This window comes from Pholis gunnellus (genome assembly GCF_910591455.1).
Source record: "Pholis gunnellus genome assembly, chromosome: 8".
In the NCBI taxonomy this organism is placed as follows: Eukaryota; Metazoa; Chordata; class Actinopteri; order Perciformes; family Pholidae; genus Pholis; species Pholis gunnellus.
The window spans coordinates 15,263,288-15,281,162 of record NC_136534.1 but is presented as its reverse complement, the minus strand read 5'-3'; the positions used below and the strand labels follow the sequence as shown (position 1 = coordinate 15,281,162).

The 17,875-nt window shown below is 42.5% G+C and overlaps 2 protein-coding genes across 3 annotated transcripts; one reads left to right on the top strand and one right to left on the bottom strand.

Moving 5' to 3' along the window:
* Nucleotides 1-352: 352 nt before the first annotated feature.
* Nucleotides 353-8,714, bottom strand: LOC306700426 (potassium-transporting ATPase alpha chain 1; the record flags this gene model as incomplete). The annotated part of the gene is made up of 24 exons (XM_079165444.1): nt 353-381; nt 495-586; nt 802-903; nt 1,603-1,736; nt 1,831-1,976; nt 2,239-2,362; nt 2,575-2,729; nt 3,137-3,305; nt 3,515-3,665; nt 3,905-4,041; nt 4,208-4,383; nt 4,611-4,803; nt 5,021-5,155; nt 5,341-5,450; nt 5,612-5,731; nt 5,879-5,957; nt 6,199-6,467; nt 6,577-6,694; nt 7,078-7,212; nt 7,416-7,529; nt 7,735-7,938; nt 8,205-8,264; nt 8,434-8,538; nt 8,703-8,714. The coding sequence occupies 24 exons, from the start codon at nt 8,712-8,714 to the stop codon at nt 353-355; spliced, it is 3,069 nt and encodes a 1,022-aa protein (XP_079021570.1).
* Nucleotides 8,715-11,242: 2,528 nt separating this feature from the next.
* tbrg4 (transforming growth factor beta regulator 4) lies at nt 11,243-16,194 on the top strand. Of its 2 annotated transcripts, none has more exons than XM_079165050.1 (11): nt 11,243-11,313; nt 11,921-12,360; nt 12,466-12,786; nt 13,202-13,376; nt 13,617-13,774; nt 13,875-13,985; nt 14,085-14,229; nt 14,546-14,788; nt 14,909-15,020; nt 15,174-15,288; nt 15,898-16,194. In XM_079165050.1, exons 2-11 carry the CDS (start codon nt 11,926-11,928, stop codon nt 15,997-15,999), a joined length of 1,917 nt encoding a protein of 638 aa, XP_079021176.1. In that variant the 5' UTR covers nt 11,243-11,313; nt 11,921-11,925; the 3' UTR covers nt 16,000-16,194. The 2 variants fall into 2 exon arrangements, with proteins under 2 accessions (XP_079021176.1, XP_079021175.1); XM_079165049.1 differs by having other exon boundaries at nt 11,257-11,313; nt 11,809-12,360.
* Nucleotides 16,195-17,875: the final 1,681 nt, after the last annotated feature.

Below are 17,875 nucleotides of genomic sequence, written 5' to 3'. Positions count from 1 at the left end.
AGAATAATAATAAAAAAAGGAGCACTACTTTTGTTGTCGATTTGAGATCATCAGTCTGAAAATGTTTTATTTGTACAAATACAATGCAACCACAGTCAAAGAGCTGCAACACAATACATCTGTGTGAATTATCAGTTGGTGACTTTCAGTAATTATGACCTTTTTACTTATTTAGACAGACCCTTGAATATTAATGTAATGGTAATATTTAAAGGCAATTTAAGCTATAAATACACAGATCACAAAGTAATGTAGATGCTTGGTGAATTGGGGATGGTCTTCTGGGTTTGCAGCACTCTGTTTATGAGTGATGCTTTCATGCAGATGAATGACAGAAAGAGCCTCTCTGGTCTCAGTAGTATAATTCCTGATCCCACCAACCTGAGAGATTGCAAGCCATGGATTAATGAATACTGAATAGATGTAGAGATGTTAATGGTGATTGACGAATGGCTGTTAAAGGTTAGAAAGAAGGATAAAGAAGCTTTGCTTACTTCCTGGATATCTTCTGACTCCTAATTTCCTGATCTCATCATAAACAAAGATTAAAATACCATATGGAACAGGAATAAACCACCACTGGACTCTGGAGAGAAAGCACAATATGTAACATTAGACCAAATGCTACAGCTCTTTTTTTAATCTCAAGTATGGAAAAAAAACAATGATAATCGTGGGAAAATGACTTTCCACCTGCTCCATATTCATGTTTTGATTAAAGTTTGTATTCTCAGAATTCACAACATCCTTCTAATCCAGTCTGAGCTTAGATTTCAGATGGTCACCACTGTGTGCCTTTACCTGATAGGCATGAAATTGAAGATATTGGGCATTCCAGGGCAGTAACAAAGCAGATTACCCAGAAGGATCTGGAAGACTATGGCAGAAACCAGGACCTTGTTCCTGCACAGAAATAAACAGAATCAAATAATCAAAACACCCAGTTAGGATCAATCATCAAGCAGATTGTTTTAACAATTGTAACAGTTTTAGTTTAATTATTTGCACAATTCAAACAATAAAATAAAAAGAAACAAACATAATAGATAAATGAATATCACAGTGCACTTCTATAATATTACAATTTTACAATATTACAGAAAACATACAATTAATATGCACAAGATATGACTATGTACAATATTATTGACAAGATGTTTTACAAGATATGAAATATGATAATAATTTCAATACATTACAAACAACAATTAGGCACCATTTGAAACATTTTATCGAGGATTTAAAAAAAAATGTATACAAAATTTGTATTTGCTTCCACCTTTTGACAAACAGTGACGATGCTTAACGCCATACAAATAGCTAATGTAGGCTGTTTTAAATGATGTGACTGCAACACGACAAGGGGTACCCATCTTGGAATCATGCATGAACATTCTGAAGTTGGAATAATGGCAAGTTTTCCTGTTCTTGCCATTCTGTCAATAACTGTGAATGCAGCAAAAGCTTTGGAGTTGTTAATGTTGCCGTGACACAGGCACAGAATTAATCCTGTTAATGTTTATATATATATATATATGTTAACTTTGGCTATTAAAATAAATGATGCCGAGCAAGGCATGTTCGGGATGGGTCTTCACTGACCTGAAGAAGCCTTGCGTGAACACTGAGAGACGTCGAGTTTTCCTGATCAGCACATCTGAGATCTGACAGATCTCTATGCTGACAAAAAATACAGTGTAGCATGTATACTGCTGGTACAACCTCTGACTGAAGGTCTGTAAGCAGAGGACATAAGGGAGGACTTATTCGGTTACTATGCTGTTAAAAATGGAAATGTTTCCAAAGGTAGGATCTCACATCTATACTAACCCATTCTTGTCCATAGCTGTCCTGTAGGTCTTGAAGATGAACATCCTCCCACTGAGAACGCAGGCCGATACAATAGAGCGGAAACCAGCCCTCCTGGGCCATGGCTGCGAAATAATCTGTAAAACCTGCAAAAGACTGGATGGCTCCTGAAAACAAAGAGGAATAAGAAATGAAAAAGGTGTCAACACTATCGTAACGGTGTATAAATCCTCCAGAGGGATTCTGAGTACGCTCGTTACAGGTAAAGTGTAACATTAGAAGACGTGTCAAGCAAAGTCTGTAAGTGGGATATGCAAGTATTCATAGATTGTTTGTCTATTTTGTGTCAGTTTAACATAACTGCTCTTAATACAGTTATAGATACAGTATGCATGTTTTGTTCACCGGCACAGACACACACAGTCTCACCTATCTGGAAGTATGAGTACACAGCCAGGGCTTCGTTTACCAGACGATGAACACGAGGGTTCCTGGGCTTCAGGTGCATGATGTCACTCTCTGCTTTCTCATAAGCCAGAGAGACAGAGGGGAACTGTGAAGAAGATACAAGAGTGGCTTTACTGTTAATGTCACCAAGTCACTCGTTATAAAAGGATAAGGTGAGTGTGTACGGGTCACAGTGAAAAGCAATCAAATATTATTGACGATTGTCATCTTTAGAAAAAAAAAAAGACAATAGCCAGTGTAATGGTATGCTAAGTAATTCGCTCTCTTGTTGATCTGGTACTAATGACAATTACTCACAATGTCAGTGGCCAGTTCGATGAACAGAATAGTGATGCAGCCCAGAGGAAGAGGCACACTGCAGGTGATGTAGATCAGATATGGAGTCAGCTCAGGAATGTTCTTGGTTAGTGTGTAGGCAATAGACTTCTTCAAGTTGTCAAAGATAAGACGGCCTACACACACATACACACACACACACACACACACACACACACAAACCTCAACTCAATAAATTGGCTCAATATACTCTATGTAAATATACAAACTATTAACTTTTATTTGTTCTTAAATTGCATATAGTAACCATAAGAATAATGTGTAAACATTTTATAATACAGTGCTCTTTTGCGTTTGAGGGGCTGGTACTTTATGGCAATCTATTAAGTACTTTAACTATTTATCTGTTTTACTTCAGATTCTTTGATAATATATTTAAAATAACAGAGACATCCATGAACAGACACAGAGGTCATGATCTCATCCATGTACGACCACCATCATCTGATCGGATGACCATTGAGCCATGTCCCAGACCGAGAAGCTTGAGTTAAGATTGTTTTGTCAAAGCACACGGTCTCACCCTGCTCCACTCCGGTGACAATAGAAGCAAAGTTGTCGTCCAACAGGATCATGTCAGCAGCGTTCTTGGCAGCGTCCGATCCGGCGATCCCCATGGCGACACCAATATCAGCCTTCTTAAGAGCCGGAGAGTCATTGACACCATCACCTGTCACTGCGACAATAGAGCCCTGGGGTGGGATGAAACATGAAAACATCTGACACAAGCCTGAAAATGTAGTCTGACCATGCAACGCTGGATATGAACACATGCAAACCAATCTCTTCCCCTGCTGCGTCCTCATACACGATCCTCCCAGGGGACCATATTGAAAAGATTTGGATACATATTGCGCGTGTGTGTGTGTGTGTGTGTGTGCATGCTTTTGTGTGTATCTACCAGGCGTTGACAACTCTCCACAATAATCAGTTTCTGCTGAGGAGATGTTCTTGCAAACACCATCTCAGGATGGTTTCGCAGTGCGTCATCCAGCTCGTCACTGCTCATGTCTTTCAGCTGACCACCACTGATCACACAAGCACGGGCGTCCCTGCACACAGACCACACAGTGACAGACAGAGTCACATTAAATCAATAGACAAAGGAACAGGTACGCATTCAGACGCTGCAGTCCAGTGAAATTACTGTGATAAGACGATGATGTAGGACTCTGCAGTTCTGTGTTGTAGTCACACAGTAGGAAATAAACATTATACTGCAATGGAGTGTTCCTTGATATGTCACGGGGATGGGCATTGTTCAATGTGTCGACAGCAGTTGCGCCAATACCTCTTGTTGACTTGTTCCACAGGAATACGCTTCCTCTCCGCAATGTCTTCCACTGTTTCACTGCCTTCTGAGATGATACCAACGTTAGCTGCTATTGCCCTTGCTGTGATTGGATGGTCCCCCGTCACCATGACAACCTGAAGAGATATTGTATATATGCATACACACACACACACACACACACACACAGAGGGAAATACACATGAAGTCACAAAGTGAAAATGCAGTCTCTTGCACACATTAAAAAAAACTAAACTAGCCCAAACAAGCCGTTAACTTGTATGTGGGGCAATGTGAACACACCCTGATGCCAGCAGTCCGACATTTCATCACTGCATCGGGTACAGTGGCTCTTGGGGGATCAATCATTGAGATGAGACCAGCAAAGCACAATCCTGACGTGGGGAAATTCATCTCATCAGGGTCAAATTGAGAGCCACGAGGAAATTCCTTCTCATTCAGATAGAGATGACAGAAACCTGGCAGGGGAAATAGGAACAGCACAACTAATATAAAGTTCCTGTTGTATATCAAAAGAGATAGCCACAAAACTAAATTGCAGAAATGATACTGATTGTGTATTAAGTAACAAAGGCTTTGGAGTTTTACAAGCCACACAAATTCATTTGCTTTTGGGAAAACCCATTTTCAATACAGCAAGTCACATGATCAGGTCAAATATGGGTCCTAAGAAGTACTTCCTCACCCAGTACTCTCTCTCCCAGTCCTCCCAGGTCCATATAAGCTGTCTGAAAGGCTTCACTCCACTGTTCATCAAGAGGCAGCTCCTGGCCTTTTATCAAAATGGTGGAGCAGCGCTCCAGGATACGTTCTGGTGCTCCCTTCATCACCAACAGGTAGCGTAGGTCAAGAGGATCCTCCAGTTCATGGATGGATACCTGGAGAGAGAGAGAGAAATGGTTGGTAGAAGCTAAATAAAAATGAATCGGAGCCCATAGATCCACCGTGAATCCCCGGAATATAGTACATTAGGATAACGTTATCAAAGTAGGAAATTCCAATGATAACATTAAATATAAACAAATCCTTTGCTCGCTTATCTTCCAGTTTATAATGTAGTAATTGATCAAGGATTGATCAAAGCCCCACACTCACCTGGAACTTGTTGGTGGAGTTGAATGGCACTTCCACCGCTTTCTTGAAGCGATTACGGTAATCCATGATGTTCCCTACAGTGAGCTCGGTGAACTTCAGCAGAGCAGTCTCTGATGCATCTCCTACCACGAGCCTCTGTGTGAGACACAAGGAGACAAGAGGAACACATCTTTCCTCAGAATAAATTGGAGGGGGAAACCAGCTTCTCTAAACCCAAAATAACAACGTGGGCAAAATATATAATATTAAAGCTAGAGAGCAAGATGTTGCATTTTGTCAGCTCACATGTTGACAACAAATGTCTTAAACTAAACTGGTACCTTAGGAATAGGTACACCTTCCTGATCAGGTCTGAATGTAGCTCTGTTGCACAGGGTAGCCACCCTCGCCAGTGAACGCCATGTTTCTGATGACTGGTCAAAACTCTGCCCTGGAGAACACGCATCATCACACTAAAAGATTACTCAAATGTAAAATAACGTTAATCCACCTATATTATATCTACATTTTACCATTGCTCACAATAACAGTATTGATTCATTTCAAAAGGAAATGCTTTGAACAATAACAAACTTTTATTCACGTGTTTACCTGACTGATCTTCAGTGGTGTCAGCAGCGTGGATGTGGTTGTCGAACCAAAGGTGAGCTACAGTCATCCTGTTCTGGGTCAGGGTACCCGTCTTATCAGAACAGATCACTGAAGTGGAGCCTAAGCACACACAGTTTTAAGGGTTACACATGTACACTGTACATACACGCATGCTGTAATAATCATCTAAGATCTGTACATTATAATGTCCCTGAAGTCAACAAAGCTGTCAGGAACAGGATATGTCTGATGTTTAGGCAAACAAACCTAATGTCTCCACAGCTTCCAGGTTCTTCACAACGCAGTTCTTCCTGGCAAGTCGTTTAGCAGTCAGAGACAGACAAACCTGTTAACAAAGACAGAAAGGCCGTTACAGATTGACAGGTTAATACAGAACCTACAGCAAATATGATGAACTAAATCATCCACATCCAATTTGCATGTATTCACTAATACACAGGCTGTGATTTTGCACGGGTGCCATCATTCAGAAATGAGCATTCATATGGTCCAGATGATAGCCATAATGGAAACAACACAACATACAACAATGGTGTGAGAAATATGCATTTGTTGAGGTGACTCACAGTAACTGTAGCAAGTAGCCCCTCTGGCACATAAGCCACCACGATAGCCATGAAGAAGATCATGGCTTCCAGGAAGGCATATCCGATGAACATGGCAACCACAAAGAAGGTAAACCCAAAAAAGATTGCGAGACCGGCAATGATGTCAACAAAATGTTCGATTTCTATGGCAATGGGTGTCTTTTCGTTGCCGACGCCACTCGCCAAGGTGGCAATTCGACCAATGATGGTACGGTCACCAGTGCTAATGATCATGCCAGTAGCTACACCTGGAAAGGAGAGGTTATTGTTTAAGTTTACAAACTAAAAAAATACTAAATAGATCATATGTAGTCCAGGGTTTGTATATGCATATAGAGTATGTACTGCTTACATTACCTTCCAGACAAGTTGTAGAGAAGAAAGCAACGTTTTTAGTCTCCAGTGGATTCTCATGAGTACATTCTGGATTCCTGCTTTGCGGTTCAGACTCGCCTGTCAAAGACGAGTTGTCCACCTGTCACACAAAGTATATTCCCAAATAGATCATTACATGTCCACATGATAAAATGGGGTGGGAATGGCCCAAGAAATATGGCACAATTCACAAAAGTGATTTAGTCGTCCTCCGTCTTCTGGCTATTCAAAAGCATTACCCAAACTGGCCTCATTTGTTGTAAAATACCAATGTAAATAATTACTATATTACACTAGCCGGCCTACTTAGGATGCTATAATTAAAGGGTTGAAATTGGTATTTTAATTACTGGCAAACCAACTTCGGCAAAATGTAAACACTGATTCAGTTGAACCCAATAAAGTCTGAGCTTGCATCAAGACATGTATCATTAATCCATATGAATGTTATTCAGTGTAGTATACTGTATGCGTGTGATCTACCTTGCAGGCCTGACTAGTGATGATGCGAATGTCAGCAGGGACTCTGTCTCCTCCTTTGATCTCCACCAAATCCCCCACCACCAACTGGGAGGCGTTGATCTGGTTTTTCTGGCCATCACGGATCACAATGGCTTGCTATTTTGGGATGTCAGGAGTAAATTAGCAAAGATAAAAAGGAGATAAACACATGGAGAAAGACACAGAGTGAGAGAGGAAAGCACAAGTGTGAAAGAAAAGAAAAAGAGGAAAAGTGATGTGACACACAAGCAATTGATATTAAATTCAAACAATGTGCAGACATGGAGTTGCACATTATAAATTGGTTGTGTGCGACTTACCTGAGGAACCAGATTCTTAAAGCTGGCGATGATGTTGGTACTCTTAAATTCTTGGTAGTAACCAAAGCAACCAGTTACCACAACGACAGAAATGAGAGTGATGGCCAAGTACAGCTGGAGTGAGAAAGGAAATATTAACATAAAAACAGGTAGCTAGCAATGACTGTTGCTGTCCCCCCCCCATTCTTCTTCCTTATTGTCTCCGTCCATCTCTGATCCCTCCGACTCAAAGCAATCCACATAAGACAAAAATACATTCTTTAGTTTTTTTTCCACAGGGCACTAAAGGAGAACAACTTTAAATGGAAATATAACATACGTTGTCAAAGGCGGTGACGTTCCCACTCGCAAGTTCAATTCCAAAGGCGATAAAGCAGATGCAAGCTGCGACCCACATCAGACACTGCAGCCCTCCGGCCAGCTGCCTGGCAAACTTCACATACTCTGGAGTTCCTTTGGGAGGCTTCAGTTCATTAGCACCGTCTCTCTCCAAGACTTGAGTGGCAAAGGTGGAGGTCAAACCCTGTGAATGGAAATCAGTAAAACAGATTTGATTAATGAGTTTGGTTGGTTAAAGAAACTACAAACCACACAAAAAGGGAGCTTGGAAACACCGTTGTCTTTGAACCTAATGGGCCTACACAGAGGGGAATTGGGAGGATGTTGGATATGGTTGAAGAGAAAAGGAAGTAAGTGCATAAAATGAAGGAGAAAGAAGTGAAAATATTACAAAACACCAACAAAAGACAAACATTAGAGAAAGAAAGTCATTACGTAGGAGCGTCTTACCTTGGTAACACTAGTGTTGTACCTCAATTCTAGTTCTTCAATTGTAATCTCATGGTCGTCCTGTAGGAGACAGATCGCAATATTCATTCAGAGCAACCAAAATGTTTAGAGGGTAGAAAAGAGTCAATCAAGATGATTTCTTCATAGCTGGTTGGTTGTAACTTGATGCAAATGGACAGAGAGTTCATTACTAAGTATGTGAAGCCCTGAGGCTTCCGTCTTTACTCACTATATCCATTTCTTTCTTCATGCCCTCCAGTCTCTCCTTCTTATTCATCTTTTTCTTCTTCTTCTTGTCCATATCTCCATTCATCTCAAACATGTCGTATGTGTCCTAAAGGCAGATAGTGATTGGCAAAGTGTTCACATGCATACACAATTGTATTATTTATCGAGTGATTCACCAACATCAACTAAATATACGTAATTACGTTTTACAAAAGTATTTTAAATGCCAGAGAAATAATTGGTTATCAGCTAATCTTCAGGGTGGCCTACCTTTTTAGACATGGTTGCAGGTGTGTTAGCGGACCGCTCTCCTAAATCAATGGAGGTCCAGACCACCCGATCCTTCTTCTTGGCCCCCGGAATTTTGGCAGTCAGCTAGGGTCCAGTCCCAAACACACACCCTGTTTCTCTCTCTCACCCACTCACACACACACACAATGGTCCAAAGAAGAACTGATATTCTGGAAAAGCCTTTTATAAATGACAACTCCCTTTTTTTATGGGCACATGCGCACAAACACCTTTGGACACATACACACATATATGTTTAAACACGCACTTCAAGGCGACTACCTGCGTAAAATGGTACCTCAGGTAGCAACAATGTCACCCCTACGCAGGTCACACACAACACACACACGAATACACTCATATCAAGCTATGCTGGTATCTCTTATCTACCCTCTGCACGTTTCTTTTCCTGATAAACTGATTGGAGTATAGAAGAAAGGAACAGTGAAGGTTAACACAGACCAATGTCATTCCTACCAACATTAAACTGCATCAATTTACAATGAATGCTGCACTAAACAACTGCAGTCTACTATTCCCCATTAAGTCACTCTGGAAGTAAAAATTGCCTTGATATAGTAAGCGTTGGCCTAACTGTGAATCACTGGCTTTACTAGTAGGGGGACAAGAGACCAAATCAGCGCGCACAATCGACAGACTGACAGCTGGGCCACCACCAGGACAGACAGTCAGTGAAGCCCTGGAACACCACAAAACCAAATACAAAGGGAGAGGGCATCGGGCAGAAAATAGCCGGTAGCTGAAGTTAATCTGCAATCACACCTGATGCCAATCCCAGCTCATGAGCAGTGGTACAATAGGCAGCATCAACCATAGAGGCAAGTCAATGGTGTGAGTATGTCAATGGTGTCAGCATGTCCACTGCGGTTGTTTTTTCCTCCACCTTCTGCTGGCAGTGGTAGAGTAACTGGCTGTATGTTTACTCTGATGACCAGACACTACTTCTATCCACCACATTGGATTATTACACTCCCACGTGTGTGCACCTGTCGTTTAGATTAAAGCCCAGCACTAACCTGTGCCTGGCTGAGGGTCATTATATCAGATATGCGTCAGCAGGCCTCTCTACCGTGCTCTCTAAATATCAAGAACCTCTGTCAAAGAAACATTACGTAGAGGTTAAAACAGGCACACTAATGTAGGCAGATGCAAATAGAGATAGATATTGTGCACTAAATAAGTTTATAATACTGGACATTAAGATAAATCACTCCACAAAATGGAAATACAACTCCTATTTAAAAATGCATTCTTTTGAATCCTACTGAATATTGTAATATCCTGTAATGAAGAGAAGTAAGTAGAACCGAGGTCACCCTGTCCCTTAACTGTTCCTGTCCAGAGCATGTTGCATGCTGGGTAAATAAGAGCCAGGTAAGATAAGTTGTGTGTAAGAGAGTCAATATTGGTTTTTACTGTAGCGTGACAGTGGCTGTGTAATCAAAGCAATGGTATCTGCCTAATTTTATCAGCTCTAACTAAACATTACTTGGGGTACAAGTGAGGAGGGAGAGAACAGATGCATTAGATGGGACGATGGGGTAACAAAAAAGTGAAAGACAGGTAACACATATACACACACCCTGCAAAACTGAAGGGTCGGCTCACTCAGATTACAACAAAAGCTAAGTCTGTTCCAGTTTAAACTTGAAGGTGTCATTTGTCAATGGAACACTAAATAAATCGTAAGAAAGGCATAAAGAAAGAAGTTCTTGAGTTACATTAAGGGAAATCGAGGATCGAGCATTTCTGGAGCTTGACCCATTAAGTGACTAAAAAAGGGAATAAAAGTCATAAAAGTCTCTGCCTCTGCTCCTTCTGCTCCATGTGACTTTATTTCACACTGCGATGGTTAACGTTAAACTGTGTAATTAATCCGCGGTTCACATGTGAGCCGAACCGTACGGATCGACAACGGTCCGTTACACCACTATCAACAGTCATTTAGAAGAAACATACGTTTGAATATTTTACAAGTGAGAATAAATCTTGTTCTTTTAATTCTCTCCCATTAATTAAATAAACAGAATGTACGCTAGCCTTTCATTTTAGATTCAATGTTGTAAGTAGACTGCAATTATCACAACAATACCAACATTCAGGCTCCCTCGTGTGGCTCAAAGGTGAACTGCAAATATTTATATTGATTTTAAAGACTATTGAAGAAATTCTGCTATTTTATTTGTCGACCCGAATACAATCCCATGTGTCCCGACCCAGACTTTGGGAATGACTGTATTCTACTATTAGATTATTATTATTATTACTGATGCGTTAATTTAAAAACAGGATTTCACTGTTGTAGCTGAGCTCATTTTGAACTATTAACTGGTATTAATTGGTTTGTAAAAATGACCCAGAGCCCAAAGTGACACCTTCACAATGTTTTGTCCAACCAGCAGTCCAAACCTTTAAATTATAAATGAATGAAACAATGAATGAAGTCGAACGTTTCCAGCCAATTACAGCAGAGTCACGTGACACCTCCCCGCGACGTCATTTTCTTGCGACTGCCTCTGACAGAAAGCTCCATGTGAACAGCTTTGACCAAAGTTCTCGTTAATTACAGGTAAGTCGTGCATTCATATGATAGCTGATGGTGCCACGAGGGTCTGTCTTTATTCCGCCTCTGCTAATGTTTCACGAAACGAAGCGCAGCCGGTCAGCGGTGTTTCAGAGTGTCTCTTCCTTTTAGCGACAAGGTCAGGATTTAACGTTACATGACAGAAGAAACATCCACTCCCAGACTGCAGCTTCCGTCAAACACCACACTTTAACGCGAGGGATGTCATTGCAATCAAAGTAACAGCAACAGACATAATGAATCAACCTCGGTACATTAGTGCCATTGTGAACCGTTATGGGTTACACAACTTCCCTCGTTGGTAACATTACACTTACCCAAGCGCTTGATTAGAAACTGGCCAGTGAAAGATGGCTAGGTGAACATGAACAGTATGCAATTGTTGCTAAATTTAATTGAGCAAATGAAGGATCAGCTGACTGTTGAGATAACCTTTTAACCTGGTAACCTGTCCTTATAACCACACTTGTTGCCCCTTAGGTTCGGTGTAAGATGGTGACATCAGCTGCTGACTTGTGAGAAACCCTCTCTCTCTCTCTCTCTCTCTCTCTCTCTCTCCTTTCCTCCCCGTGGCCACTGTCTTGTCTCTCAGACCCAATGGCCAGCCGCCTTTTGGGCAGATATGCCCGTCTACTCTGCAGGGCCTCCTCCTCCAAGACGCCGGCTGCTGCTGCTGCTGCTGCTGCCCGCCTGCCTCCGCCTGTGGCCGGGCCTGCAGAGATGAAGAGGGCTCAGGGCTGGCCACGGGTTACAGAAAGGTTCATGTGCGAGGGAAGGACAATTGGCAAGGAAGACCACTATCCAAGCACGCCTACACGGACCCAGCTGGATGAGTTGTTGGAAAAGGCAGTAGTGCCAGAGGACGTCCTGTCGGCCTGGGCAGAGCATGGACAGAATGGTAATCAAGCTGCTAATTCCCTGATGAAGTGGACTCTGTTGGTGCTGAGGACGAAGGGCAGGTTTAAGGAACAAAAAGCAGAACGGATGAGCGATGTAAGGCTACTGAATATGATGGCTACAGTATCTCAGCAGGTAAGGAAGTCACACACTGAGCTGGACTGGCGTTATTATTATGTACGGTAACCGACGTCATATTGCAGATTGATCACTCAACTTCTGTGTGTGCTTTTCTTCCAGGTGTCTGCAGTGTGGAATGGCAATCTAGTGTCTGTCTTGCGAGCTTTCTGGATGATCGGTGTGCCCTCCACTGATTCAGTACTCAATTCTGTCCAGACTGAGGTCCTGTGGCGTGTCCGCCGGCTGACCTACAAGCAGTTGGGCTATCTGGCAGATTGGGGAGCAGGCAGGAAAGGACAGCAGGATGTGGCAATAGTGAATGCTGCATTGAAACAGCTGGAACTGCGTTGGACTGAAATTGCCGACGCTAAAACTGTCAGTGCGTTGATATCCAATGGACAACGCATGTCACCTACCTTGATAGACCGGCTCGAAGACAAGGTATCAAAGTTAAAAACATCCGCCACCATTCAACAAAACGTTATTTATTTTTTTTTGCTCAGCTAAACAAGTCAACCGTGCCTTAACGTCACTGTATACACATCACTAGACCAGGTTGGTAGGAAACAGAATATTAATTGGAAGTATTTTCCCCTGGAAAAGAAACTGGAAGCTAATGTTATAAGGTCATTGAAAGCACATTATGCATTTAATGGTATAAAATGTAAGCATATAGTGACAAATATAATGCCATTTATTTAGGTAAAACAGTCACTGTCTTGGAAAATGAGCAAGTAAAAGAATTGCACACCTATGAACAACATGAGTCTACCCCATACCTATTGGATCATGCGGACGAAGGTCAATTAGCCCATAATCCCAAACCACAGCGCGATGCTATCTGTCTGTATTGCAGGCTTTGGAGCTCGCAGAGGGCTTTTCAGCAGAGGAGATCCGCAAAGTCTGTGTATCTCTGGCAGCTCAGAGCCGCAGATCTGTCCCGCTGCTCAGAGCGTTGTCCTACCACCTTCTCCAGAAGTCCTCGTCAGAGTTCACCACTCCGCTCATACTGGACATGGCTTTTGCATACGGTAATAACACTGATCGTTACATATTCACGAACGCAGAAGGAATGCGTGAACCAAATGAATAGAGTGTATATCCACGTCTTTATTGCCCCATCTGTCATTGTTCTGGGTTTGCGTTCGTCTTGCTTTCTTCACCTGATATAAAGATGTTTTAAGGAATAGCTAAAGTCTTACTTTTGTCGTCTGCTCGGTAACAAATTGTATAATGCTCACAGTACCAACTTTGTCCTTGCTCCTCCGTAGGGAAGTTGAATTTCCACCATTCTCAGGTATTTCAGCGAATGGCCTCAGAGTTGTTACCCAGAGTGACTGAGCTCAGCTCTACCGATGTCACACGCTGTGCTAAGTCCCTGGGCTTCCTCAAATGGCTCCACGTCCCTCTCTTTGAGGCCTTTGCTGAGGTCAGTCATTGTCAAAGTGCTCAATCTCTAATTAACGAAGTGTTTGAATGAATCTTTTCTCGCTCGCCGTGTAATACTCTCCGTACATTTCCTTCACCAGCACTTCACTGCAAACAGTAAGAAGTACAGCACCCTCCAGCTTTGTAATCTGCTCATGACGTTTGCCCGACTGAGCTTCCAGCCCAGCAAAGGAGAAGAGTTCTTTAGCGAGGTACTAATAATCCTAAAGGCTCGTCTGTTGACCGCACACGGTTGCTTCTACTTCCCACCTTTTTTAACATATTCTTGATATGTGCCATTCTGTGTAAAGGTTCACTCTGTGCTGGAGGGCTCCCTCTCTGGCCTGGAGCCCTTCTTGCAGACGGATGTGGTTTGGGCTTTGTGTGTGCTGCAGCAGGCCAAGCCCCACTACCTCATCCCGCTCACACAACAGAATCACGTGACCAAACTGTCAGGTAAGACGCGTAGCTGTGGGCGTTCATTCTTCTTCTGTACCTTTCCTGTTTTTCGACAAGTAGTGAATTCATAAATATGCAGAAGCAGACTTTGTATTAATACAGTTAAGCATAGTTAAAAAATCCCACTCTGGCTCAGTAGATGGCAGTGCTGCACCAACACATTTCTGTTTAGACCAGGACATCAATCCCACGCTCTCACAGATCCGAAGCATAGCATTGATTACTAAAACTTTCCTGAAGGGGTTTTTGAAAATATTTCATCAATGTGGATTTGCAGCACTCATTCCATTTCTGTTGTCTTTTCTGTCCGTAGAGGGCAGTCCAGCTCGAGTGGAGAATTATCAGCTGAAGCTCCTCCACGTTGCTGCTACTCTCCACTTAGAGCACCCGGGTTCCTCAGATACTCCATCCTCCCTGAAGGCCCTGTCTGTACCGGTCAGGAGCTCCCCCCTCTCCCCCCTGCAGAGCAGCGTTAGAGAGGGTTTACAGAGTTTGGTGGGCGGGAGGACAGAGGCCCTTCGCACTGGGGTTGTCACTGTTTATGGATGGACTATTGGTAAGAGTAGCCCGTATAGGATACACTTTGTACACTGAAAGTAAGTTACCACATTCTCTGTGAAGGAGTGTCATTCATTCTGAGAGCTACTTAACAGCTGACATGCCTTTCTCCAATCAGATGGTGAGCTGGTGGTGGATTGTGACAACAAACCAGTTGATATGATGATGCCGAGTGCCTCTCACCTTCCCGGTGGAGGAGGAGACCAGGCTTTACCTGTAGGGGCACATCGGTGAGTCAGAGGGGAATCCTCTAGCCCTGGGTCGTTAAAGATTTATTTTTGATTTTCTCCCTTTTTAAATGTTGCATCGTTTGCTCTAGCTGTCTATAAAGTTCTTCTTTTTTTCCCCCTCTCCTTGCTCCATTCATCTCCATCTGTTTTCAGGCTCGCTTTCTTGGCTTTGGAATTTTCAAACTTTGGCTCAAAGAGTAAAGACCTTCTGGGACGGTTTGCCATGATGAAGCGACATCTCCAGTTGGCTGGTTTCATCACAGTGGAGGTAGGTAGAGGCGGGATAACCCATCTTTGTGGCCAAGGTCTAGTTACTTCAAAGTAAAAGGTTTTATTTAACGGTGAACAAGTTGTTTAGTCTATTCCTGTGGATAAGTTGTGCTGCGCTACTTGTTCGTCAGATACATTTTCATTACACACTCATTAATTGCAAAAGGAATTTCCTGGTGTGTTGTGTTCGCTGTGATAGTGGGAAATATTGCAAAGCAAGCAGCACTGCTGTATCTGACGGTCTGCATGCAAACAATGGACCCAGTACTTTGGTAGAGCAAGAAGTCAGGTGGGCTCCGCTGCAGTCTGTGGTATAAATAGAGCTGCTGCTGCAGCTCTGTCTCATCTAGGCCAATGCAAGCACTCTCTCTCTCTCTCTCTCTCATCTAGGACACCCTCCTTTGCCAATAGTAGCATCACTTGCCTCTCAGGATTTGTTAACAGGGCAACCACATGTAACCAGCATGTTGTCCTAAATGTGTCTGTAAATATGTGACTATCGTTCTAAAAGTGCGTCCTCTTAAGCACTCACTGATAGTGAGAAGGTACTCGCTCAGTAACTCTTAAAAGGCATGTTTTCAAATCTATCACTTTTGTCCTCTTTCAGGTGCCGTATTATGAGTGGCTGGAGCTGAAGACAGATTGGCAGAAGTTGGCGTACCTGAAGGATAAAATGGGGAAGGCCGTGGCCGAGGACATGGCCAAGTGAAGCCATCGGTCCTGCAGACGCAGCCACATCTGAGCTTTCCCCCAATCTAATGGGACCACGGGGGAATACACGCGCACACCCACGTTTCTGCAGCATTGCAGAAAAGCTCTCTCATACTTTTGTCAGGGGGAAAAAAAAAAACAACAACATATTTTCACTCTGGTTCCCTTGGCAACATGTGGGGCTTTCCCTGTTTCCATGGTGATGGCGAGCAAGGCTTTTTGGAGCCAGAGAAGAGACGGAAATAAACACAAAAGAGAGTCCTTCTGTTGAAATGATATGATAAGACCGAGTCTTTGCTTCTGCGAGTGACCTGTCAAAACGGAAGCACCCCGGCCATTTGTATGATTTTGGCCAAAACGTTGGGCAGCTTGTGAATAGCTTGGAATAATTTAATAATCTCTGTGAATGTGTGTGTCATCTTTTATGGAATAAATAGTTTTATTGCCATTTTTACTTGTTTTGTCTGACAATTCTTGCGTGTACAGTCAGGGGCCTGTTACAGTACTGTGTGTGTGTGTGTGTGGTATTCAGATAGGATGTGCACAATTTCACATGTGGCAGCTAGTGGCACCTCTCTGGCGTACTGGTGCGTGTGATCAGTGTTATTAGCAGACATTTATTGAATCAGCATAGAGCAGGGTAGATGAGCATTTTCACAGCTTTGCTACCATAAACGACAGCTAGATTGTTATTTTGTTCATATAAGTATAGCAAGTTTGCATAGTAGATACATTGGTATGTGTTTCATATCTTTGAGTCCTGTGTTGAATTTTGATTGAATCAGAACCATTTATTTGCCAGAGTATGTTGCACATGCAAGGAATTTGACATAGTGGACAGTGCATAACATAAACAATCAACACAGTGCAAAAAATAGAAACGTATTAAAATTTACAATAAAATATAGTGCACAGACAAACATAACAGTACTTTAAATAAGTGTGTTTAAATATATATAGTTGAAAACCTTATCTGATATCTAAATTTCACGCTGAATCTATGTTTGTGCATTAATGTGCATGTTTGTTAAAGAGCAACATCATTATTATGAATCAACAGCAAGGTAAAACTCACAGATAAACACTTTGCTTACCCCTGAAACTGCTTGCACAACATCATGGGCAGCAGCAGCGCTGACATCAGAAGCTGGTAAATGGCAGAGGGAAGAAGACTGACAAGTGCAAGTCAGTGCAGAGGAGAGAAAAGGAATTGAAAGGGAGCCTCTGAGAATATTACAAAGCCAGAGCAGGAAATAAGATTACAGAAAACAACGAACAGGAAAAATGAACGGTTTCTCTGATAAGCCATCACATGATCAGGGGCCATGGTGCCTACCTCATGCTTACCAATATTTGGGTATTAATGGATCGATTGGACTGATGACAAAGAGCCCGGCTAGCACTTCCGGTATTGAACACTTTGGTCGTGTCTCCTGTCTGATGGGCTAGCAGTGTGCAGGTGCAGCCAATCTCCTTATTGCTACTCAACACATCACACAGACAGCACTTTAATATAAAAAGATCTTGTTAACATTGTTCTACGTACTGCTTCCGACTGATACCCGAGAAGTGACACCTACACTTGAGATGATAATGTCACAACACCGTTTTCCTTTTTTTAAGCTGTGAGTCTACCAGCTGCTATATTTGTTTAGGTCAACCGGGTTGCATGGAGGCTATTAGACATCATCCAGTATGCAGCACTTCTGCTGAGCTGACAATCTGTCATGGGAAGTTTTAGGTTGCCGTGGAAACTGCCATTGCTGATTATTTGGCTCAGTGCTGCCGCCCCCTCTCTCTCTCTCTTTCGATCTATATTTCCCTTACCTCTTGTCTATAAGAGTAGAGGTAAAACAGAGGAGAACAAGTAAGAG